This window comes from Tachysurus fulvidraco, chromosome 21 (assembly GCF_022655615.1).
Source record: "Tachysurus fulvidraco isolate hzauxx_2018 chromosome 21, HZAU_PFXX_2.0, whole genome shotgun sequence".
Lineage (NCBI taxonomy): Eukaryota > Metazoa > Chordata > Actinopteri > Siluriformes > Bagridae > Tachysurus > Tachysurus fulvidraco.
Genome location: NC_062538.1, coordinates 588,281 through 614,152, shown reverse-complemented (window position 1 = coordinate 614,152; position 25,872 = coordinate 588,281). Strand labels below are relative to the sequence as shown.

The window sequence follows — 25,872 nt, the reverse complement described above, 5'->3', positions numbered from 1 at the left end:
TTGTGCTTATTTGTACAGTTGAGTGAAATGAGTGTAAAAGTAACACAAAAGGATAAAAAATACCATTTCGGTGTTGTGTTTGAACACGAAGACTAACAGAGAGCAGGTTTGGATGATGGTGTGCGTTAAATTCCCATCGTATCAGGCGGATCGCATCTCACTCGCCGTTCTGCCTCGTGTTTAATTCTGACCCTGAAAACAGCAACCGAGTGCAAAAATTTGGCTTAGACTCAAATAAATGAGCAAAAAAAAAACCAAAACAACAAAACAAGGCAGTGTTACTGTATTTCAGCAAATTACGCTTGCTAACGCTGCACAAAATAGAGCCCTATATGTGAGATTTACATTTTATTTTGTGTTATATAGACCTCAGTTTTAACCCATAACCTCATGGATGTTGGTTTAGAACATCATTCAGTCATGGTCAGGTATGTGCAGACTGACACATCACTCATTCTCTTATTTACAGGTGATTATTGAGCTTCTATTTTACAATATTCACAGACTGCAGTCGTTTTTAACAGTCCAGGAGATACGGTTATCGTTCATGATAACTGAACTGTTTAGAAACCGCTAGCATCCTGAAGGAGCTAAATCCTAGTTGTGTTTATTGGTGTTTCTCCGTCCTGCTCCTGAAGATCTCCTGCTCCTGAAGATCTCCTGCTCCTGAAGATCTCCTGTCCTGCACTGTAACATCTTCTCTGGTCTGAGTTCCTGTGATTAAACTCATTGTCCAGTTCACAAGTTAAAGTGTTAGAGTTAAAGAAAGAAAAACCGGTGAAATCTCCAGGAGCAGGACGGAGAAGCGCGGCTTTATCCACACACTCCTTAATTTATTAAATAATATTTCATTAATAATAATTAATTGAATAATTACTGTGTTATTACATCAGTCAGTGTTAATTCCAGTCTCAGGAATTCGACTCCATTAAAGACCTTTACGATCTGATTCGTGTCTGTTAGAGCACTGGATCACTGCGAATTAAGAAGTTTAAGCATCGATTAATGTTTAAATGATTAATAACATTAATGACGTTAATCTCTTTCCTTTTCTTTTTAATATTTTTTAATATATTATTAATATATTTTCCAATTTTTTGGGCCGACTCAGAATAGACTTCATAGTTAAATACGGTCCAGTTCTCATCCTCCCCCTGCTCTGGTTCTTTGGTACGGTCCATAATGTTGTAATCATTTGTAACATTAAAGATCAAAAGATCAAAAGACCTACAGATCAAAAGACCTTATAAAACCTCATATAAAGATCCTTCTATATCTTTAATACTGAAGTGCAGATAACTGTTAGATTATTTTAAATGACTTTGATAAATAAGGTTGTGTTTGACTTCTGCTATGAAGCTTGTGTGTGTGTGTTTGTTTGTGTGTGTGTTTGTGTATTTGTTTGTGTGTGTGTGTGTTTGTGTATTTGTTTGTGTTTGTGTGTCTGTGTGTGTGTTTGTGTGTGTGTGTGTGTTTGTTTGAGTTTCTGTGTGTGTCTCTGTGTGTTTTTGTGTGTTTGTTTGAATTTTTGTGTGTGTCTGTGTGTTTGTGTGTGTGGGTGTGTGTGGTTGTTTGAGTTTGTGTGTCTGTGTGTTTGTGTGTGTCTGTGTGTGTTTGTTTGAGTTTGGGTGTGTGTCTATGTGTGTGTTTATCTGTGTGTGTGTGTGTGTGTGTGTGTGTGTGTGTGTGTGTGTGTGTGTGTGTGTGTGTGTTATGATGTTAGATTAATTCATGTTGATAATTAGACCTAAGTTACAACACCAATAATTACTGTTCTTTACCAAACCATTAAATATTAGAGTCTTCTGGACGTCTCTGAGCTGTAACTCATCATACGATCAGCATTAAACACTTGTGAATATGTTGAGTTGTGCTGAGAGACTCAGGTGTACATCATGTGTGACATCATGAGTGACATCATGTGTGACATCATGTGTGACATCATGAGTGACATCATGTGTGACATCATGTGAGACATCATGAGTGATAAAGTTCTGACTGTCAGTTTGTCTAAATAAAGGAACAAATATCTTCTGTTTCTCTTCCTCATAATAAACCACATGTCGTATTTATATCATCTGAAATCACACGATTACTTTCATTTCATTCTGTTCTTTCATAGATTTCTTCAGTTTGTAATAAATAAATAAACAAATAAATACATTCGGTTATAATTTATATTTATATCTGTAACAGTCATATTATAATCTGCTCGTATTTGTATGTAATATTTGTGTTGTTTATATTTGTAAGATTCGATAAATAATAAAATCTAATTTTAAACCTCACCAGTGTTATTGTGTGTGTGTGTGTGTGTGTGTGTGTGTGTGTGTGTGTGTATACCAAGAAAATAAATGATAATAAAAAAGTCACACGTTCTGTTTCTAAAATCTCGGGTTTGGATCAATGAAGCTCAGTCTGCGGTTTCACTACATTTAGAGGAAGGTGGTGTAGCGTTTCCACCCTGACGGAGTGCAAACCCTTTTATGCCGTGACCGAATCGATGCGGAGGCGTTTTGAGGGTAACGGATCGGACAGTAGCGGCGGGTCGGAAAAGCCGATAGAGAGAAACGCTCGGTTCTCAAAGTGCTGAAATAAAACCTCATGCTCCACAATACAGTGGCTATTTTTAGCAAGGACACGACAGAGACAGTATGAATTATTTATGATTCGGCTCGCACGCTTAGCGCCGACCTCCGGACCACCTGAACACGGCCGCTAACATCGTATAAGGTCAAAAACGGACACCTTTGTGCTCAAATGTACAAAAAAAAACAAACAAGAATTGTGCTTTTCTAACAAGATCCTTCTGTGCTACAGAAAAGTGAGCATTGATCAAATCCCGAGTGGAATCGTCCGTCACACAGAAGACACGCAGGTGTGAGGCAGTAGTGAAGAATTTGTGCACCAGCACAGCTCACAGCTTTGAACTCATCTTTTGGTCCACATTCTAGAAGTTTCTCCCGTCCCTCAAAGGCGATACTTGCGGAGAAGGTCGGCCTGCCACATGTACTTGCGCTCTGGGAACTGCTCCGGGATCTTGATCTTGTGGAAGTCCTGGATGCACTTCTCCAGCTCCTCTTCCACGCTCATTTTCTCTTTGGCGGGTCGTTTCTTGCTGCTGCTGGTGTCCCGTGAGCTGGAGGTGAGAGTGCGAAGGAGATCGCTCTTACGCCGCTGCTCAGATTGCTGCTGCTGCAGGAGGTGACTTCCTGGTCTTTCTTTCTTGGACGGCCGGTCCAGCGTCTGGACGCGTGCTTGTCGGGTGACCGGTCCGCGGATGACCGTCCCCTGAGGGGAACTGGCTTCTGATTGGCTCTCGGAGCTGGAGGTGGAGAGCTCGTTGAAGGAGGTGCCGCTCTCACCCTCGCCCTCGCCTTTGTGGCCCTTGCAGCAGCAGTCACAAGGTGGCGAAGCCCAGCGTGACGATCCACCTGAAACGGGACGACAAGAACGAATATAACTCCTGAAATAGCGCTCAGTTCTACAAATAAAGATTTTAAAACTTTGTCTATTCAACATCTGTCTCTGACAGGAATGATGTTATTTATGAAGGAGATCATTCTTACATCATCAATCATCCAGGATCAGGGCTCATTTACACGGTATTTAATTTTATTGTGCTGTAATTAAAAATCATTTCTGGTTCCTTTCATAACAAATTTAAAAAATAATTCTATATCATTTATCCCTGTTTACGTAGCAGCTGTGGAAAAACATCACAAACGGCTTACAAACTTTATCAAAGGTTCACAAAAGGGTAAAAGTCTGTCCAGGTCTACAGACACACATCTGTACAGGTTTACAGACACACATCTGTCCAGGTCTACAAAAACACATCTGTCCAGGTCTACAGACACACATCTGTCCAGGTCTACAGACACACATCTGTCCAGGTTTACAGACACACACCTGTCCAGGTCTACAAACACACATCTGTCCAGGTTTACAGACACACATCTGTCCAGGACTACAAAACACACATCTGTCCAGGTCAACAGACACACATCTGTCCAGGTCTACAGACACACATCTGTCCAGGTCTACAAAAACACATCTGTCCAGGTCTACAGACACACATCTGTCCAGGTTTACAAACACACATCTGTCCAGGTCTACAAACACACATCTGTCAGGGTCTACAAACACACACCTGTCCAGGTCTACAGACACACATCTGTCAGGGTCTACAGACACACACCTGTCCAGGTTTACAGACACACATCTGTCCAGGTTTACAGATACACATCTGTCCAGGTCTACAAAAACACATCTGTCCAGGTCTACAGACACACATCTGTCCAGGTCTACAGACACACATCTGTCCAGGTCTACAAAAACACATCTGTCCAGGTCTACAAACACACATCTGTCCAGGTTTACAGACACACATCTGTCCAGGACTACAAAACACACATCTGTCCAGGTCTACAGACACACATCTGTCCAGGTCTACAGACACACATCTGTCCAGGTCTACAGACACACATCTGTCCAGGTCTACAGACACACATCTGTCCAGGTCTACAAACACACATCTGTCAGGGTCTACAAACACACATCTGTCAGGGTCTACAAACACACATCTGTCCAGGTCTACAGACACACATCTGTCCAGATCTACAAACACACATCTGTCCAGATCTACAAACACACATCTGTCCAGGTTTACAAACACACATCTGTCCAGGTTTACAAACACACATCTGTCCAGGTCTACAGACACACACCTGTCCAGGTCTACAGACACACATCTGTCCAGGTTTACAAACACACATCTGTCCAGGTCTACAAACACACATCTGTCCAGGTTTACAAACACACACCTGTCCAGGTCTACAAACACACATCTGTCCAGGTTTACAAACACACATCTGTCCAGGTTTACAGACACACATCTGTCCAGGTCTACAGACACACATCTGTCCAGATCTACAAACACACATCTGTCCAGGTCTACAAAAACACATCTGTCCAGGTTTACAAACACACATCTGTCCAGGTTTACAAACACACATCTGTCCAGGTCTACAGACACACACCTGTCCAGGTCTACAGACACACATCTGTCCAGGTCTACAGACACACACCTGTCCAGGTCTACAGACACACATCTGTCCAGGTCTACAGACACACATCTGTCCAGATCTACAAACACACACCTGTCCAGGTCTACAGACACACATCTGTCCAGGTCTACAGACACACATCTGTCCAGATCTACAAACACACACCTGTCCAGGTCTACAAACACACATCTGTCCAGGTTTACAAACACACATCTGTTTAGGTTTACAAACACACATCTGTCCAGGTCTACAAACACACATCTGTCCAGGTCTACAAACACACATCTGTCCAGGTCTACAGACACACACCTGTCCAGGTCTACAGACACACACCTGTCCAGGTCTACAAACACACATCTGTCCAGGTCTACAGACACACACCTGTCCAGGTCTACAGACACACACCTGTCCAGGTCTACAAACACACATCTGTCCAGGTTTACAAACACACATCCGTCCAGGTCTACAGACACACATCCGTCCAGGTCTACAGACACACATCTGTCCAGATCTACAAACACACACCTGTCCAGGTCTACAAAAACACATCTGTCCAGGTCTACAAACACACATCTGTCCAGGTTTACAGACACACATCTGTCCAGGACTACAAAACACACATCTGTCCAGGTCTACAGACACACATCTGTCCAGGTCTACAGACACACATCTGTCCAGGTCTACAGACACACATCTGTCCAGGTCTACAAACACACATCTGTCCAGGTCTACAAACACACATCTGTCAGGGTCTACAAACACACATCTGTCAGGGTCTACAAACACACATCTGTCCAGGTTTACAGACACACATCTGTCCAGGTTTACAGACACACATCTGTCCAGGTCTACAAACACACATCTGTCCAGATCTACAAACACACATCTGTCCAGGTTTACAAACACACATCTGTCCAGGTTTACAAACACACATCTGTCCAGGTCTACAGACACACACCTGTCCAGGTCTACAGACACACACCTGTCCAGGTCTACAAACACACATCTGTCCAGGTTTACAAACACACATCTGTCCAGGTTTACAAACACACATCTGTCCAGGTCTACAGACACACACCTGTCCAGGTCTACAGACACACATCTGTCCAGGTCTACAGACACACATCTGTCCAGGTCTACAAACACACATCTGTCCAGGTCTACAAACACACATCTGTCCAGATCTACAAACACACACCTGTCCAGGTCTACAAACACACATCTGTCCAGGTTTACAAACACACATCTGTTTAGGTTTACAAACACACATCTGTCCAGGTCTACAGACACACATCTGTCCCGATCTACAAACACACATCTGTCCAGGTCTACAAACACACATCTGTCCAGGTCTACAAACACACATCTGTCCAGGTCTACAGACACACACCTGTCCAGGTCTACAGACACACACCTGTCCAGGTCTACAAACACACATCTGTCCAGGTTTACAAACACACATCCGTCCAGGTCTACAGACACACATCTGTCCAGATCTACAAACACACACCTGTCCAGGTCTACAAACACACATCTGTCCAGGTTTACAAACACACATCTGTTTAGGTTTACAAACACACATCTGTCCAGGTCTACAGACACACATCTGTCCAGATCTACAAACACACATCTGTCCAGGTCTACAAACACACATCTGTCCAGGTCTACAGACACACATCTGTCCAGGTCTACAAACACACATCTGTCAGGGTCTACAAACACACATCTGTCAGGGTCTACAAACACACATCTGTCCAGGTTTACAGACACACATCTGTCCAGGTTTACAAACACACATCTGTCCAGATCTACAAACACACATCTGTCCAGGTCTACAGACACACATCTGTCCAGGTCTACAAACACACATCTGTCCAGATCTACAAACACACATCTGTCCAGGTCTACAGACACACATCTGTCCAGGTCTACAGACACACATCTGTCCAGGTTTACAAACACACATCTGTCCAGGTCTACAAACACACATCTGTCCAGATCTACAAACACACATCTGTCCAGGTCTACAGACACACATCTGTCCAGATATACAAAAACACATCTGTCCAGGTTTACAGACACACATCTGTCCAGATCTACAAACACACATCTGTCCAGATCTACAAACACACATCTGTCCAGGTCTACAGACACACATCTGTCCAGGTCTACAAACACACATCTGTCCAGGTCTACAAACACACATCTGTCCAGATCTACAAACACACACCTGTCCAGGTCTACAAACACACATCTGTCCAGGTTTACAAACACACATCTGTTTAGGTTTACAAACACACATCTGTCCAGGTCTACAGACACACATCTGTCCAGATCTACAAACACACATCTGTCCAGGTCTACAAACACACATCTGTCCAGGTCTACAAACACACATCTGTCCAGGTCTACAGACACACACCTGTCCAGGTCTACAGACACACACCTGTCCAGGTCTACAAACACACATCTGTCCAGGTTTACAAACACACATCCGTCCAGGTCTACAGACACACATCTGTCCAGATCTACAAACACACACCTGTCCAGGTCTACAAACACACATCTGTCCAGGTTTACAAACACACATCTGTTTAGGTTTACAAACACACATCTGTCCAGGTCTACAGACACACATCTGTCCAGATCTACAAACACACATCTGTCCAGGTCTACAAACACACATCTGTCCAGGTCTACAGACACACATCTGTCCAGGTCTACAAACACACATCTGTCAGGGTCTACAAACACACATCTGTCAGGGTCTACAAACACACATCTGTCCAGGTTTACAGACACACATCTGTCCAGGTTTACAAACACACATCTGTCCAGATCTACAAACACACATCTGTCCAGGTCTACAGACACACATCTGTCCAGGTCTACAAACACACATCTGTCCAGATCTACAAACACACATCTGTCCAGGTCTACAGACACACATCTGTCCAGGTCTACAGACACACATCTGTCCAGGTTTACAAACACACATCTGTCCAGGTCTACAAACACACATCTGTCCAGATCTACAAACACACATCTGTCCAGGTCTACAAACACACATCTGTCCAGATCTACAAAAACACATCTGTCCAGGTTTACAGACACACATCTGTCCAGATCTACAAACACACATCTGTCCAGATCTACAAACACACATCTGTCCAGGTTTACAAACACACATCTGTCCAGGTCTACAGACACACACCTGTCCAGGTCTACAGACACACACCTGTCCAGGTCTACAAACACACATCTGTCCAGGTTTACAAACACACATCTGTCCAGGTTTACAAACACACATCTGTCCAGGTCTACAGACACACACCTGTCCAGGTCTACAGACACACATCTGTCCAGATCTACAAACACACATCTGTCCAGGTCTACAAACACACATCTGTCAGGGTCTACAAACACACATCTGTCCAGGTTTACAAAAACACATCTGTCCAGGTCTACAAACACACATCTGTCCAGGTTTACAAAAACACATCTGTCCAGGTCTACAAACACACATCTGTCCAGGTCTACAGACACACATCTGTCCAGGTTTACAAAAACACATCTGTCCAGGTCTACAGACACACATCTGTCCAGATCTACAAACACACATCTGTCCAGATCTACAAACACACATCTGTCCAGGTCTACAAACACACATCTGTCCAGGTCTACAGACACACATCTGTCCAGGTCTACAAACACTGTACATCATAAATAAAGATAAAAAGGCGGTGTGTATCTCATACAGTATTGTGAGGTATTGTGACACGTCACTGAACATACAGAGCTCCACTCAACACAGTCGAGTACAGCGCTCACATCAACAGAGCGAACATGTGAGTGTGTGTTAATTCTGAGCTCCTCCTCTCTCTGAACACTAACACAAAGATTTCTCCTGGAGAAGTTTCTAGTAGGTTCTAATGGGAAAGGACAAGGTTTCAGCAACTCGCTCCAGTTATTCTCTCATTAGTTTGTTCTAGCTGCTCTAACACCATCTGAGGTGAAAGAACCGTCTGCAGCCTGATTCACCAGCATGGTGTCTCTAATGGGTCTGATTACGCAGGCTGCCTCTGCACACAACCGTCACTAAAGCCTTGTCTTTTCCTGCCTCGGCCTCCATCTGCACTGATCTGCACTATTTCACCACACTGATTCATGTCAGATTTTTAATTAGGCTACTTCAGATCATTTGCATTAATTATGCAAATGCTACTCGAGATGTCACAAATGATTCACGCCGTCTACGGCTGCTCTTTGTTCGAGCGTTAATCGTCTATACGGATGTTTAAGAACTTAATCGTAGGCATGAAAACTTAATTAAACATAGAATAAAAAGGTAATGGGCTGGAGACCATGTCCACGTGTAGAGGATATTTTTGGAAACCACCTGGCGTATGTGTGTGTGTGTGTGTGTGTGTATGTGTGTGTTTGTGTGTGAGTGTGTTTATGTGTGTGTGTGCATGTGTTTATGTGTGTGTGTGTGTGCATGTGCATGTTTGTGTGTGAGTGTGTTTATGTGTGTGTGCATGTGTTTATGTGTGTGTGTGCATGTGCATGTTTGTGTGTGTGTATGTGTGTGTTTGTGTGTGTGTGTTTATGTGTGTGTGTTTGTGTGTGTGTGTTTGTGTGTGTGTTTGTGTGTGTCTGTTTGTGTGTGTGTGTGTGTGTGTGTGTGTGTTTGTGTGTGTATGTTTGTGTGTGTCTGTTTGTGTGTGTGTGTTTGTGTTTGTGTGTGTGTTTGTGTGTGTGTTTGTGTGTGTGTGTTTGTGTGTCTGTTTGTGTGTGTGTGTTTGTGTGTGTGTTTGTGTGTGTGTTTGTGTGTGTGTGTGTGTGTGTGTGTGTTTGTGTGTGTGTTTGTGTGTGTCTGTTTGTGTGTGTGTGTGTGTGTTTGTGTGTGTTTGTGTGTCTGTTTGTGTGTGTGTGTGTGTTTGTGTGTGTGTGTGTGTTTGTGTGTGTGTGTGTGTGTGTGTGTGTGTGTGTGTGTGTGTGTGTGTGTGTGTGTGTGTGTGTGTTTGCCCATAGTACTGTAAACTTTAATCGGACATCAGAACACAATAACCATCTTGGACTTTAAAGCTAATCCCAGCGCTCAGGAGGATCAGCAGCACTCTGTGGACTGAAGCACACACAATTTCTCCTGAGCTCTAAAAAAAATTCAGCAACTTCAAGTTCTCACTAGAACCCAGAAGGGATCTCTCTCACCGCCCAAAGTTCTCATACTATGTTCTGGTGCTTTGGCTCAGAAAAACACAGACGTTCAGAGCAGCTCGTATTTGAACGTCTCGTCTCTGAACGTGAAAAATATAATCCTAAGATTTACATGAATTATTTCTGCACCGTCAGTGATGAGAGTCGAGATCTAACCCAAACTGTACAACTGTCTTAATCAGAAAAACTATAACAAACTCATCACATATGGTTAAGATCGAAGTGAAGGGAACGTGTTTGTGGATGTCTGTGTGTTTGTGTGTCCGGGGGAACGATCGCTCCCTTGCTGGAGGTCGGGGTTTTATATCCTCCACCATGACTGTGTCCGGGGGAACGATCGCTCCCTTGCTGGAGGTCGGGGTTTTATATCCTCCACCATGACTACACAAGTTTGAAAGAACTTCATCTCATCTGTAAATGACTACAAGTGTCTTGGATTAGAACAAACACACCTGTCAGGTAAGTGAGAGCACCACAAGCCTAGCAGGACTCACAGCAGGTAAACACCACAGCATGGGGACGCGACTGTCAGCTGTTACGCTGCTCTGACACGGAACCAGCCTTAAAGACAAGCTTACACTTAAACCTGGGATCAACTCAACTGCACATTAGAAGTAAGTTCCATATTTTATCGAATTGTGTTCAGGCATCAAATAAAGAATTTGCTCTAAACCAGGGGCAGTTCTAGGGGCCCTGGCCCCTGCTGAACTCTGATTGGCCCCCGATTGGCCCCTCGTTCCATCAATCGTCGACGAGAAGAGCAACCGGAGAATTTTTCAGAACGATCACGGATGCGATTGCACTCCGTAACAATTGGCGTCATCGAGCGTTTGAAAAAGGAAGGACTGCCGAAACGGATTTGCACCGTACCGAATAAATTCTTTTGTGTGCTTGAATGTACCCTGTACTTGGCCCCTGAATGTAACATGTGGCCCCTGAATAGCCTCTGTTACAGAAAAATCCTAGAACCGCCACTGTTCTAAACACAGGAGCTTCTTCCTCCACGTCACTCTAAGTAAAGCGAGAGAAATCATCGGTTTGTGTCCCGGCTTTTTTTTGAGAAAGAAGAGATAAGGAGCCTGGTGCAGATTTTTGGGCTTTATAATGACGCTAATCTTTCCTGTGTCGAGACAATATATCGATTTATGGATCTTCTCGAAGATAAAAAAAAGGGCAAATGTCTAACATGATGTTCGAGTGAATCACAGGTTAAAGTGTAGATGCTGAAAATCCAGTAACCGATAAAACAAACTCATTTTCTAAATTTGTGTTGAGGCTTTTTCAGGAGACACTTGGACGTCGTTCCGTCCTTCCTGCTCAGGAAGCGTCTGGTGTCTGTTGTTTTCCTCGGCGTATCGGTCTAGCGCACTTCTCTGTCTGTCCTCCCCGAGACTTCTCTCCGCTGACTGCCAGCTCATTCCTGGAGTGAGACTAATCCTCAAAGCCAAATCCTCAAAACGATCACAACGGAGCCGAATGCGGATTCCAGACGTCTCACAGAATATAGATTAGAAACATTTCCTGCATGAATTTCCTCCTGGTGTGATAATGAGATTGTTGTGAAGTGGAATATTACTGCTTTATGGAAGGAGTAACACACTTGGGGTTGTTCTGTTTCACAAATATAATCCACGCGGTGTGACGTGATAGTGATATACTGCATTGACTGTTATTAACATGTTATTATTTCCTTTCTCTGTCTGTATATCAGTCACTACTGTATCATACGGTTCACCAGCTCATTGTCTCATCGTGTCCTGCTGTAGTATGTGTTTGTGTGCAGGTCATTTACAGATCCAGCATCATTCCTGTGGACGAGGACATGAATGTTGTGTGTCAGGGATATTGCACTGATGGAGAATCCTCTGATTGCACACCTGAACTGTTTCCCTGTGATTATAAAGTGGTGTAAACAGAATCCTGGGTTGTGTAGTTGGAGGTTTCACACTGCTCCTACTGCCCCCGGGGTTAACACTGAATCCTGGCTCTTCATAATCTGCCCTTGTGTCACACTGTACATCCCTAAACCCTGCTGTAACCTTCTTCTTATTTGCATATTCGCGTATCGACAGTCCTGATTGGATAAATCCGGCAGGCGGCCGCTTTAAATAACGGCTCGTCTCACGCTTTCACGTCAGTGAGGAAAAAAGTTCAGCTCTGTGGTTCTGCACCCGAGCAGGTTCTGTTATCTTTCACAGCTTTATCCTCTTTTTTTGCTCTTTTTAAGTTTGTCGTTTAGTCGACCGTCCGTCCGTCCGTCCGTATCAGACCTGCTCTAATGTTTCGGTGTGACGTATTTCCCCTTGCTACGGCGCACACTTCCGTGATGTTCTGGGTTTTGTCTCCTGACTCTATCTACAGAGCCGTTTTTGTTCGGTGTCGTTCAGCTACGTCCTGGTTTTCACCTGATACGAAGATGAAACGTGTTCGCTTTCTGATCGGGTGACTGTCGCTAAGCAACAAGCCGTAACATTGTACCAGCGCATCGTTTCACACCGTACAGGTTCGTCACCGTGATGTGGAGTTTATACTGTAAATGAGTATCAAAGATTTCATTTTGCTTTGCAGGAAATCAACAACAGAACGTCAATATGCTCCAAATATCAGCTGATTGCTGGAGAAAACTAAACAGATTTCTTCTTCAGGTCCACTTACAGTGTGAACACCAAAAGCACAGAGACTGAGCTTCCTTTAGTGGATCACTTCACATGAAAACGAACTGCTGCCTTATTTGTACAGTATTTATTTTTGTGTCACAGTAACATGACTGATTATCTGATACTATGAGATTTTATTCTCAAAATCCTCTATTTTTTTTTCTAAAATAAAAGTCACTGTTGATCTACTGTACAAGTTCAGGTACTGAATATTTTCAGGACTTTTCTGTCAATGTCTGTAGAAATTCATTCGTTCATCTTCTACCGCTTATCCGAACTTCTCGGGTCACGGGGAGCCTGTGTCTATCTCAGGCGTCATCGGGCATCGAGGCAGGATACACCCTGGACGGAGTGCCAACCCATCACAGGGCACACACACACTCTCATTCACTCACACACACACACACACTACGGACAATTTTCCAGAGATGCCAATCAAACTACCATGCATGTCTTTGGACCGGGGGAGGAAACCGGAGTACCAGGAGGAAACCCCCGAGGCACGGGGAGAACATGCAAACTCCACACACACAAGGTGGAGGTGGGAATCGAACCCCCGACCCTGGAGGTGTGAGGTGAACGTGCTAACCACTAAGCCACCATGCGTCCCCCCGCCTGTAGAAATGACAAATTATAAATTCAGAATAAATGTATCATGAAACTGAAGGAAAAAGCAACAGATTATGTTTTTTTTTTCTGGCGTCAGTAATAAACAGAACAGTGAAGTGATTTTCAGGTCCTGTGAGTAATGAGGACTCTTAACTTGTGATCTGTGAGCCACAGCATGAAGAAGAACTTTTTTCAGTGATGTCAGCTAAAATTCACTGACTGAGATTTTGGAGAATTTCAGTTATCGTGCCATCGTGGCTTCTCTCCTCGTCGTGGCTCCTACCGAGCCTGGTGTCGTTCTCCACGCTTAGCTGAAGCACGACTGACTTTACTGCTGTGCCATATGCCAGCCTTCAGAGAGCCTGCAGTGAGCTTCTGTGTCCTGAAGTCGTCTCGATTAGACCGATCTATTTACTAGCCGTGAAACGGGAGCCGTAATTTGTGCTTGTATCTTTGTTTACGACTTCTGAAAAATTCGACACATGAAAAGACGTGGATATAAATAACGTCTACGATCCTACGGAGTCTGAAAAAACGTCTGAAGATGTTAACTGTTCTCTGCTGTTTGTGTTGTCGGGACTGAGATAAATGAACATGTAATTTATTTATTCTGCTCTGACTTTATCATTAAATTCGTTCTCTTCCATTCGCTGCCATCTACGTTTGAATAGAAACAAGTGATTTACTAAAGCAGGACTAACAGAGTAACTGAGAAATCTCCTTATATAAGTGCCTTGTTCAGTTCAATCCAAGTTTATTTGTATAAACATACAACAATAGAAAGATTAATATAATACAACATGTGGGGGGCACGGTGGCTTAGTGGTTAGCACGTTCTCCTCACACCACCAGGGTCGGGGGTTCGATTCCCGCCTCCGCCTTGTGTGTGTGGAATTTGCATGTTCTCCCCGTGCCTCGGGGGTTTCCTCCGGGTACTCCGGTTTCCTCCCCCGGTCCAAAGACATGCATGGTAGGTTGATTGGAATCTCTGGAAAATTGTCTGTAGTGTGTGTGTGTGAGTGAATGAGAGTGTGTGTGTGCCCTGTGATGGGTTGGCACTCCGTCCAGGGTGTATCCTGCCTCGATGCCCGATGACGCCTGAGATAGGCACAGGCTCCCCGTGACCCGAGAAGTTCGGATAAGCGGTAGAAGATGAATGAATGAATGAATGAATGAATAATACAAAACACAAGATTAATATTAGTTATATATAAATGTGTATGTATTTATCCCCAATGAACAAGTCTGAGGTGACTCAGGTGACTGTGGGGAGGAAAAACTCCCTTAGATGGTAAAGGAAGGAACCTTGAGAGGAACCAGACTCAAAGGGGAACCTCATCCTCATCTGGGTGACACTGGGGGTGTGATTATATAACCTCATCCTCATCTGGGTGACACTGGGGGTGTGATTATATAACCTCATCCTCATCTGGGTGACACTGGGGGTGTGATTATATAACCTCATCCTCATCTGGGTGACACTGGGGGTGTGATTATATAACCTCATCCTCATCTGGGTGACACTGGGGGTGTGATTATATATATACAGTCTGATAAATGTAGTGATGTCGTGAACAAACTGACGTCTGTATTTAACTAGCTGTAACAACTAGGAAAGGTTCATCTGAAAAGTGTGTATTTATTCTATATTATATGTTTCTCGGTGAGTGAATGAACACAGAGCTTTTCTTCCTCTTCCTTCATTTCCTTTAAAAGGTAAAAGAAAGCGCTGAGAAATCAACGTCATCGTTCCCAAGAGACTCATTAAAAATGACAGAAGAATCCAAAACTTTCAGACACACACTCTGGGACAGGCTTCATACTGTATATAAATACACAAATAGGTTTTATAGGAAAATAAGTTTTTATAATTTATGTCTCAGCAATGAATCTGGTTTAAAGGAGATTCCTACAATTATAAATCGAGCAATTAAGTAGTTAACGTCAGGATGTAATTTTATCGTGAATCTCTGCATACATTTGCATTCTGTATCCTCATTTACGCCTCTAAAGAGGACGACGGTTTAAGGCGAGACTGTCGAGTTGGATTATAATGGGCTCCGTTTTAAAAAACAACACAATTACTGATAGAGAGACCGAAGGATCGTCACATCCTCGTGCCTGCGAGCGGCGCCGACTGTTCTGCACACACACAAATAGTTTCACTAACTCCGAATATTACATCTGACGTTTGAGAAACGAATTATTTATAGCGTTAAAGCACCAAATGTAAAACGGATAAACTGGAGTCATTTTTACTAAAATATACTTTATTACAGAGTCTGTGCTCTCTAAAAATAAACCCTCTATAATAAGAACAGACTTGGAATATCTGCTCTCTGAGGCACAGACATTGTTGGAAACGCTGCTGTTGGCACTGATCTATCTGCTGCTTTTCTCTCTGGACTGGAACACACAGTGTGGTGGGTCATTTAGTGCCACAGACTCTGGCTCACCTTGACTGTGCAGACTTCTAAAAGTTCTCACAATGCGTCAGAGTTTCACTGCTCGGCTTCTGACTCTTTCCTCCTTCGGCTTCGCGTCGTTTCACTCGTCACGATCAGGTGCCTAAAATCTTCAGCCGTTCTCACGTCGGCTCGATCGTCGTCTGCGGGAATAACGGGATCTCCTGATGTCATTCACGGTGTTGTTCGGGTGTAAATGTAAAAATCTATATGTCTCAAGATACGCATCAATGATCAAGGCATTACACTTTTGTACAAAGTATAGATGAGATTTTACACTATTACAGTTTTACATCATCTCCTATCCTCAGCTCACTCCATCATTCTTCTCTTACTTATATATGAATGTACAGTGATGTACCTCGAGATACGAGACAACCACGACAACTACGTGTGCTCTGTTTCCCCGCCTCAGCTTCCCGCGTCTCACTCGGTTAAAGCCGCCTTCACACCGCACACGACAAACGACGGCCGATAAACAGGAAGTCATTCATTTCCTACGGAGAGTCGCGAAGGCGCTGCGTGAGCTAACGACCGTCTGTGGATCCGTAATGTTCGGATCTGTTTTGAGCGCTGGATCCGTTAAAAAATTAGAACTTGTGCGACTTCACCGCATCCGATATGCCGACGGGTTTTTATTAAAACGACCATCAGATGTTAGTGAGGAAAGAGTGACAGAAAGGCAAAAACAAGTGAAGAGAAAAGCGATGAAGAAAATGAAGCAAAATTTATGTAAAAAAAAACAAAACTAGTAGCAATTACGTTCAGTTAAGAGAATTTCAGTTAAGTTCGTTAATTTTAGTGAAGTTTAGTTAAGTTCCATTTAAGTGTAAAGTAGCATTAAGAGTGTACAGTAGTGAGTAAGTGAACGAAAGTGAAGGTGTAATTCCTCCTAACTCCTCCGCCTGTTTACTCCTCCGCCTGTTTACTCCTCCACCTGTTTACTTCTCCACCTGTTTACTCCTCCGCCTGTTTACTCCTCCCTCAACGTGCGCATCTTCAGCTCGTCGTCTGATCTCCATGGTAAATAATACACTTTGTAGTAAAACCAGTTTATTTTTTTTTGTAACGTTCTCTTTTATTACTGTATGTTTTTATACAATATTTGTCATTTATAAATACAGGTACTGTACATTTATATATACTGTACATTTATATATACTGAACATTTATATATACTGAACATTTATATATACTGAACATTTATATATACTATACATTTATATATACTGTACATTTATATATACTGTACATTTATATATATACTGTACATTTATATACTGTACATTTATATATACTGTACATTTATATATACTATACATTTATAAATACTGTACATTTATAAATACAGGTACTGAACATTTTTCATATTCAAAACACATAAACAAAACAACTGGAGTGGAATTTTGCGAGCTGGAACGGATTCATGGGGAAAATTGTTTTGAGATACGAGGAAAGTCACGGAACGGATTAAAATCGTATCTCGAGGTATTACTGTATGTGTGTACATCGCTGTACACAAACACACACACACACACACACACACACACACACACACACACACACACACACACACACACACACACACACACTCTGTTCTTGATGAGATTAGACTAGCTGGAGGTCCGATCCTGAGCCATACAGTATAGTGAGCTCCACTGAAGCCTTGTTTATGTAACAGTAGTGAGATCGGCTCTCGCGTAGTTTCATATTTCTCTATCTGCAGACTCGAGCGCTCCTGTAACACCGCTCTAATCCCTGTGTGGAAGCTAACAGATGATGTCATGTTATAAACACAGTACGTGATGTCGCTCACACAGAGACAAACGATTTTAGACAAATGTCACAGTTATTCTGAATTTGAGCCAGATGGAGATTTATAACTTGTAGCTGAAACCATTTTCACTCTACAGGAACACAGACATTCTTTGGCTTCTTAACAGATCAGAACATCCAAAAGATGACCAGCAGAGTGAGAAGTGAGGGAGAAGTAACTGTAAATCAACAGCGTTATCTGACAGATGGAGCAGATAATAGATGGTGTACTGATGCTAGAAGAAACAGTACTTCACATATAGGATGCAGCAACAGCCCTAACAACACACATGAACACACAGAATCAGTCAGTGATGGAAAACATTCTGCGTGGCCTTGCTTATGACTACACACACACACACACACACACACACACACACACACACACACACACACACACACACACACACACACACACACACAGCTCACTGCTCTGTGCTAAACCCCATGCTACAAAAGATACACAGCTAACTCCCGAGGCCCCAACACACCGCCCCCTGATGGCCAGACACACCTTACTGATAGTAATTTATTTCCAAATGAAGGCAGAGAACTGTCTGTCCTCCTGCTCCACCATCTGGGACAGAACATTTCCCAGCCTGGTTTATGTTCCCACGGTTTCTCCACATCATCATCATCATCTCAGGGAATGAATTTCCTCCCTGACGTCGCCTCTGCCCTGCTCATTAGGGCTCTAATTCTGCACCTAGATTCATCTAGCGCTGCTGCGTAGCGTAACGTCTGTTGTGTTTCTTACCAACAAAACAAAATTAAGCCACAAACGAAACAGAGATCTTTGGAGCCAAAAAGAACCAGACAGAAACGTCATCAATATTCCTAAAATAGAACTAGGAATATCAGTGTGCATTAATAATTTAATGAACTTTGACACTGTTATATTGCTAATGTTCAGCAGACTGGAACGTTCTCTGAAAGAAAGAGGAAAACATGAACGTGAGCACGAGCGGTTTACCAGAGAACTCCGTTCCTCCATCTATCACGATCGACTTCGTCTACTGACCTGTGTATAATTACTACCATTGTTCACTTCCTTCTACAAATGCCATGGCCTTGAACAGAAGTTCCTCACATGTTCTGCACGATCTTCATACGGGCTGCTTTTTCACTTCCTTTATTTTCTGGGTGATCGTACTGTACACTCATCTACTATACTCCATTAGAGCTTTTCTCCTTCCTCCAGGATGATAAATGGTGAATGGTGACGGAAACAATTTAAATAAAACAGAAATAACTTTTCAGATATGGTGTTAGAGATATTTGTGTTGTTTAGGATTCTCAACATGTAAGGTCATGTGAGAGAGATAAATGATTGATGTATATGAACATTCATTCATCTTCTACCGCTTATCCAAACTTCTCGGGTCACGGGGAGCCTGTGCCTATCTCAGGCGTCATCGGGCATCGAGGCAGGATACACCCTGGACGGAGTGCCAACCCATCACAGGGCACACACACACACACACACACACACACACACACAATTTCCCAGAGATGCCAATCAACCTATCATGCATGTCTTTGGACCGGGGGAGGAAACCGGAGTACCCGGAGGAAACCCCCGAGGCACGGGGAGAACATGCAAACTCCACACACACAAGGTGGAGGTGGGAATCGAACCCCCGACCCTGGAGGTGTGAGGCGAACGTGCTAACCACTAAGCCACCGTGCCCCCCTTGTATTTAAACATATACCTCAATATTCTACATGATCATATTCTTATGAAAGTCCCATTAAGATTTAAACAGGACAGCAGACACAATCATATAAAGTTATTAACATATGAAGTTCACTGCACACGAAGATAATTTGCTGCTATCTTCATCCTACATTTTCTCACACTATCACACATCAGTCATGTCCAAAAGAACGATAAAAACTCTTTAAATGTCATTTATTTGATGAATATAAAAAAAGTGCTTTCATTTAAGTCTTTAATTCATTAGTGTTTTTAAACCATGCTTGATTTCACCTTCAAACCTTCCAGAGCATGAGTCTGAAGTCAGACATCAAAGCTGAGGTGTGGTTATCTTAGTGGCAGATGGATGAGGGCATAAATGGTGTGACATTGATGGAGAAGCTGATAATGCCCCCTAATCACACACACACACACACACACACACACACACACACACACACACACACACACACACACACACACACACACACACACACACACACACACACTATTGGCACCCTGAGTCACAGACCCAGCATGTTTCTAAAGGACATCTATAAATAGCTTAAAAAAATAAAGCGTTTACATTTCCACGGATGTCAGGCTGGTAGTGTGTCTGTCTGATCCTACTAATAATCTTAATGGAAACCAATTAAGCTACATTTTCTAGATGTACTGTATATTTAGCTCTACATTAATTTCAGTGAGGTGATTGAGATCCAGAACAGGCTTTTCCCGTCTCATTTGGTGCGACCAAACTATTAATCAACACAGACAAGGCAGGGATCCTGGGAAAACATGAGCGGCTCACGGTAAGCTGATGAGGTTCTGCAGGTGGCAGCCATGATCATGGTCAGTCCTCCTGCTGTCCGAGCTTCATATCGATGCCCAGGCATTATCTCAAAGACTGATCATTTTCCTGTGCTGATGACACAGTGGATGTCTTAACATTCGTAAGATGTTAACAAAAGTCAAAGGGACTATATTTTTGTACCACTGGGTCAGACTCAGGAGGTACGTACAGTATGGAATCAGCTAGATACAGAATCCAGGGATACGACAGGTTACATAGGTCTCGAGATAAACACAAATCATCGAGGTTCAGGGACGAGCTGCAAGCAGACGTCCGACTGCTCGGGTACACACTTACAGAATATCCTGAGAATGATGACAGACGCTAAGAGCTCTTGGTTGGCAAGAATATGCTAAAAAGTCCAAGAATACTGTGTTTCGTCTGGAACTGCTGTTCTGCTCGTTAGTGGGAAGGCTGGCTGGGATGTTGTTAGTGTGTGAGACCCAGACCGAACCAGCTCGAACGAATGATACTGTAAGACCAGCAGATCTCTGGGGTATCTGACTTGCCCAGTAGACCTGAGCTGTACCCTGATGTACCCTGGTGTACCCTGAGTCCTCTTTACTGTTTTAGGAGCCTGAACTTTTACCTAGTAAGTGTAAAGAATAGATTCTAGCAGCTTTGACAGAGAATTTAACACTGGACATGCTCGATGTTCTTATGTGAATGAGGAACTGGTTCTCTGTACCCTATAGACAGGGTTGCCTTTATGGCAAGGAACTCTCTGTCTCCCCTAAGTTCAGAAGCAGGAAAGACATGGGTAGCACCTCCACCTCGGTCACAAACGGTAGTGAGGGGACTGGGGTTTGTGAGGTGCCTTTTAATAGCAGTGTCTTCTCACCTAAAGCCCTCCATGAAACTATAACAAATGTAGTATTTCCTGGGGAATATCAATAACTAAGGTCTGAAACACAGAAAGGGTGATGACCAGGACAGAGGTCATCACAACGTATTTGTCTTTCATTCACCTCCTCATTTCTCCACATACTGTCCATGCTCTAGAGCCAAGGGAACTAGGGGCAAGTGGTACCTACTGTATACTTGACAGCGACAGTGACCCCTGTAGTCTATATGTGACTGGTGATGCTCCCTGATGTATCACGATATACACACCTTCTTCTCTGTTGTCTCTTAACAAGGTTAAAAGTTCATCATCAGCATCATCATCATCATTATCATCATCATCATCATCATCACTATCTGCTGTGGTGAAGATGTCAGCCCTGCCAGAAAACACAACCCTCAGGCCATCTAGCCTTCACACCACTGATTTCTCTGTAGACCTTGAAACACCTGTGGCTGCAGCAGACAAGTAGCAGGCCGCTAGCAATCGTTCCTCTCTGCATGTGAGCACAACATCAGTGAGAGACAGATGGACGAAGCGAGAAAAGGAAAACGGGTATCAGCATTGTGTGCTGGAGAAAAGGAGGAGGCAGCAAATGAAGAAGAGTGGGTGGAAATAAATAATGATAGACAGCAGGGGAGGAGGACAACAGTCAGTGCCAAATGAGGCCATGGCTGCATGTATAATTGTCTCTATTAGCGCCATCGCTCTAGCGCTCGAGTGCTGTTCTCTTTTGCTCTGCATCTCATAAAAAACAAGGATAATTTTGGAATTTAAAAGAATCAAAGATCTGGTCCCTTTTCGTCCATAATTGGCCCTTTTTTTTGGAGTTTATAGAATAAGGAACATGTCAAAAGGCTGCATTAATTCCATTAAGAGAACAGCAGGTATCGGTTGTGTTTTGGTGATCCGAGCCGTCTCCTCTGCTAGAAAACCTCTCTTTAAACACTCTTTAAACATCTGACAAATGCAAATGAGATTGTGTCCATGAGTTTGTCAGCGGTGTAGAGGTCCTTTCTGTCAGGGAAGTGGGGATAAAAACAGACCCAAATGCAGGATAGCTAAAATAAACAGGTTTATTAACAAGAAAACACACAAAACAAGGACACCGACAAAACAAGACGTGACAAACGACGTAACACAAGACGAGGATTCCGGGCGCAACACGGCTAAATACACCTGACAATTAACACGTACAGTAAGGAACAGGTGTGCAGAAGTGGGGAGGAATGGACAAGGGTGGGGCAGACACCTGAACACAGAAGATAAACAAAAAAACATGGCCAAAAGTCCGGGCTGGATCCTGACACTTTGGGTCTTTTTACACCCGGTCACTTCGTGTGTCGTCTCTGATCCGATAGCTATCTGATTTGTTAAAACTGTTCCGTTTACATTAGGCCACATAAACGCGTCTCGGTGAATCGGATATCGATCCGATCTTTCTACTCCCGCCCAAAATGCTGATATATTTTACCTCATTTTCGGGGTAATTGAAATGGAACATGTTTTGGTGTCTGCGGTTGCTACAAAAAACAGCGTTTACTGTTAGCTGCGTTTTCGCTGGCGGCAGCAGCGCGTTTTAAGCCCCGACGAGACGCCTGGGTGAAAGATCACCTGCGAGTGACGTACTTCCGTTTGGGAGGAGTATAGCGCTGACGTATGTGGCTTGAACAACCACATTCATTTACACCTGTCCAGTATCATCTGTAACGCGTCCCAGACCACCTCCTGAAGGGGTTTGTACCATCGGTTTTATATCCGTCTCCAAAACGTTTCGGAGGGCATTTAGACCTGGTCTTTTTACCATCGGGTAGCTATCGGATCACAGGAAGTGCAGGAAGTGACCAGGTGTAAAAAGCCCCTTTGAGTAAGTGTGGTGTCACCTTAGTGCTGAAAGTGTTATTGTGTTTAATCAAAGTGCTTAATTAAGGCTGAGACTGATTACACAACAAAATGAGGAAGACTTGGAAATCATCTGAACTTTAATCAAAGCAACAAGAGCAGAAAAAAGCATGGTGATGTAGGACATATGCAAAATTCTTCACCCTAACTGCGATGTCCGCTAACTAGTGCTTGTTTGGGACAATCAGGACTATATAACTGCCTCGGATGCTATAATCTATAAGCTGCATCTCATACAATCATACAACATCAGAGGTTTAAATACAAAAAAAAAAAAAACAGGAAACAAGGAGTTACTAGGATGTTGCTGGTCCAAGAACATCTAAACACTGAGAAAGAAAGTTCTACATCCCAAGTCAGTATTCACTCCTGGGCTTTGATACACACTACGCATTCATACTCAGTATTAATAGAGTGAATCCACCCACCCAGGGATATTTGTGGTCTTTATGGCAGCTCTCCTCCTCCACTGTTACCAGATCCCTTTTAGAAAGGACAGGTAGTGCCAAAGTTTAAAAATACCCCTGGCTACCAACCACTCATCAAGAGAACACTCGTACGGGGAAGTGAAAGGTATTTTATAGGAATTAGAAATGTTACACAGGACAAAGTGAAAGACAACATTAATCGTCCTAATCCTGAATCTCCTTCATCTTCCAATTCAGTCAGCAAAAGATTTCTTTTCATGTCAAGTTTCAGGAAATAAGGACAGGGACAGAAGTATGATCAGTTTGGGGAAAATCTGTGTAAATCTGTTGAGAGCTGATATAAGTGCTGTAACCTCCAGCACCGGAACATTAACAGGAAATTATCTCCTTCTTTTGTTCAGTGGTCGTCCTACAGGAGCAGTAAAAATAAAGGCTGGAGTGACCTGCAGAGTAAAAAGAAGGCAGATGAGTTCTAACAGTCGTCCACAGCTGAGTATTGAGGAGGTAATAAACACCAAAAAATCACACAGATCTATATTCAGACTAGACGTCTTCACGAGTCCACTTAGGTCCTAAAACCCGAGGTCCGACCCGAGAGCCGAGAGGGTTCGGGTATAAAAGTTTCACGTGTGCCTCGGACACGGGTCGGGTATAATAATAGCGGCATCGGGTCTCGGGTAATTTAAAATGAATGTGTTTTTACCGGGCTTAGTGGTTAGCATGTTCGCCTCACACCTCCAGGGTCGGGGGTTCGATTCCCGCCTCCGCCTTGTGTGTGTGGAGTTTGCATGTTCTCCCCGTGCCTCGGGGGTTTCCTCCGGGTACTCCGGTTTCCTCCCCTGGTCCAAAGACATGCATGGTAGGTTGATTGGCATCTCTGGAAAATTGTCCGTAGTGTGTGACTGTGTGAGTGAATGAGAGTGTGTGTGTGTGTGTGTGAATGAGAGTGTGTGTGTGCCCTGTGATGGGTTGGCACTCCGTCCAGGGTGTATCCTGCCTCGATGAGATAGGCACAGGCTCCCCGTGACCCGAGAAGTTCGGATAAAGCGGTAGGAAATGAATGAATGAATGAATGAATGAGTGAGTGAGTGTGTTTTTACCGAACGGACCCGAGAAGACCCGAACTACTGTATCTCGTGTGTGATCATCGACTCGAGTCATTTTCCAACCTCTCCTCTGTTTGCCAGGACCGCTTGTGACATGTGGCTGGTGACGTGTGACTGGCGGTAAGCTAATTTACCTTGAAACAAAGCTGTCAATCAATTTTGAATCCACTTTGTAGTGGTTACTTTAGTGTAGAGTGATGCAACAATCGGGTCCAGTCGGGTTAAAAAAATTGCCAACGGGTCGGGTCGGACTCGGGTCTAATTTTTTCAGCTTTGTCTCGGGTCGGGTCTGAGTCTGACTCCTAACCCTAAGATTATGAGAAAACTCTCAGTAACTTATTTTCTAAACAGATGCCAATCAACCTACCATGCATGTCTTTGGACCGGGGGAGGAAACCGGAGTACCCGGAGGAAACCCCCGAGGCACGGGGAGAACATGCAAACTCCACACACACAAGGTGGAGGTGGGAATCGAACCCCCGACCCTGGAGGTGTGAGGAGAACGTGCTAACCACTAAGCCACCGTGACCCACTAAACATATTCAGTTCAAATCAATCCCAAACTTTCCCACAGGATCTGTTTATTGTATTTACATCATATATTAGTTAAATTATAGACATTGCTCCTTTAAATAAAGAGTAGCTGGTTGTTACATTTGCTTAATAACGTGTCTGAGCTCCGTATTCAGGGCCGAGTGTAATCTGGAAGATGAGGTAAGCAGATCTGTTCCATGTAAGACTGTATCAGGAACACGGAATAAGGTTAAGGACATCTGTCTACTGTCAGCAACAATGTTCTTTTAAACATGACGAATGCAGAAAAACCAGAACAACCTTATCCACACATCTGGGGCTTAAAGAAAAGAGAGGTTAAAGTGAATCTTGTCTACTGTGAGTGTGACAAATCCACATACTGTATGAAAGCATGAAAGAGAGCGAGGGAGTAGCTCAGGACTCGTCAGGTCTGCTGTACCGATCCTCTGAAATGATTGAGACGTGTTTTAGACAGCTGTTTACAGACGGTTTCATCATTCTTGATTTCTCTGAGATCACTTTTTCACCTATCAGTTGCTTCGCCAGGTCCATTTGGGAGTCCAGTTCACTAAGATCTAAATACAACAGTCACTTGAACACAAAGCAAGCGGTTTAGGTAACTTCACCTCACCGCCGAAGGAACCACAACCAGGAGCTACACACACCAGGGTTCA

The 25,872-nt window shown here is 43.5% G+C and overlaps 1 protein-coding gene across 2 annotated transcripts in view; it reads right to left on the bottom strand.

The window, feature by feature from the left end:
• Positions 1-2,785: 2,785 nt before the first annotated feature.
• The window catches only part of kctd16b (potassium channel tetramerization domain containing 16b), a 36,161-nt gene continuing 13,074 nt past the window's right edge, over positions 2,786-25,872 (bottom strand). Inside the window, exon 2 of one of the 2 annotated variants that reach the window (XM_027154231.2) lies at positions 2,786-3,434. In XM_027154231.2, coding sequence (XP_027010032.1) covers positions 2,971-3,434 — 464 coding nt within the window. In that variant the 3' untranslated portion in view covers positions 2,786-2,970. Of the gene's footprint in view, positions 3,435-23,022; positions 24,002-25,872 lie in introns of those variants that run through there. The other variant, XM_027154233.2, reaches the window with a different exon arrangement.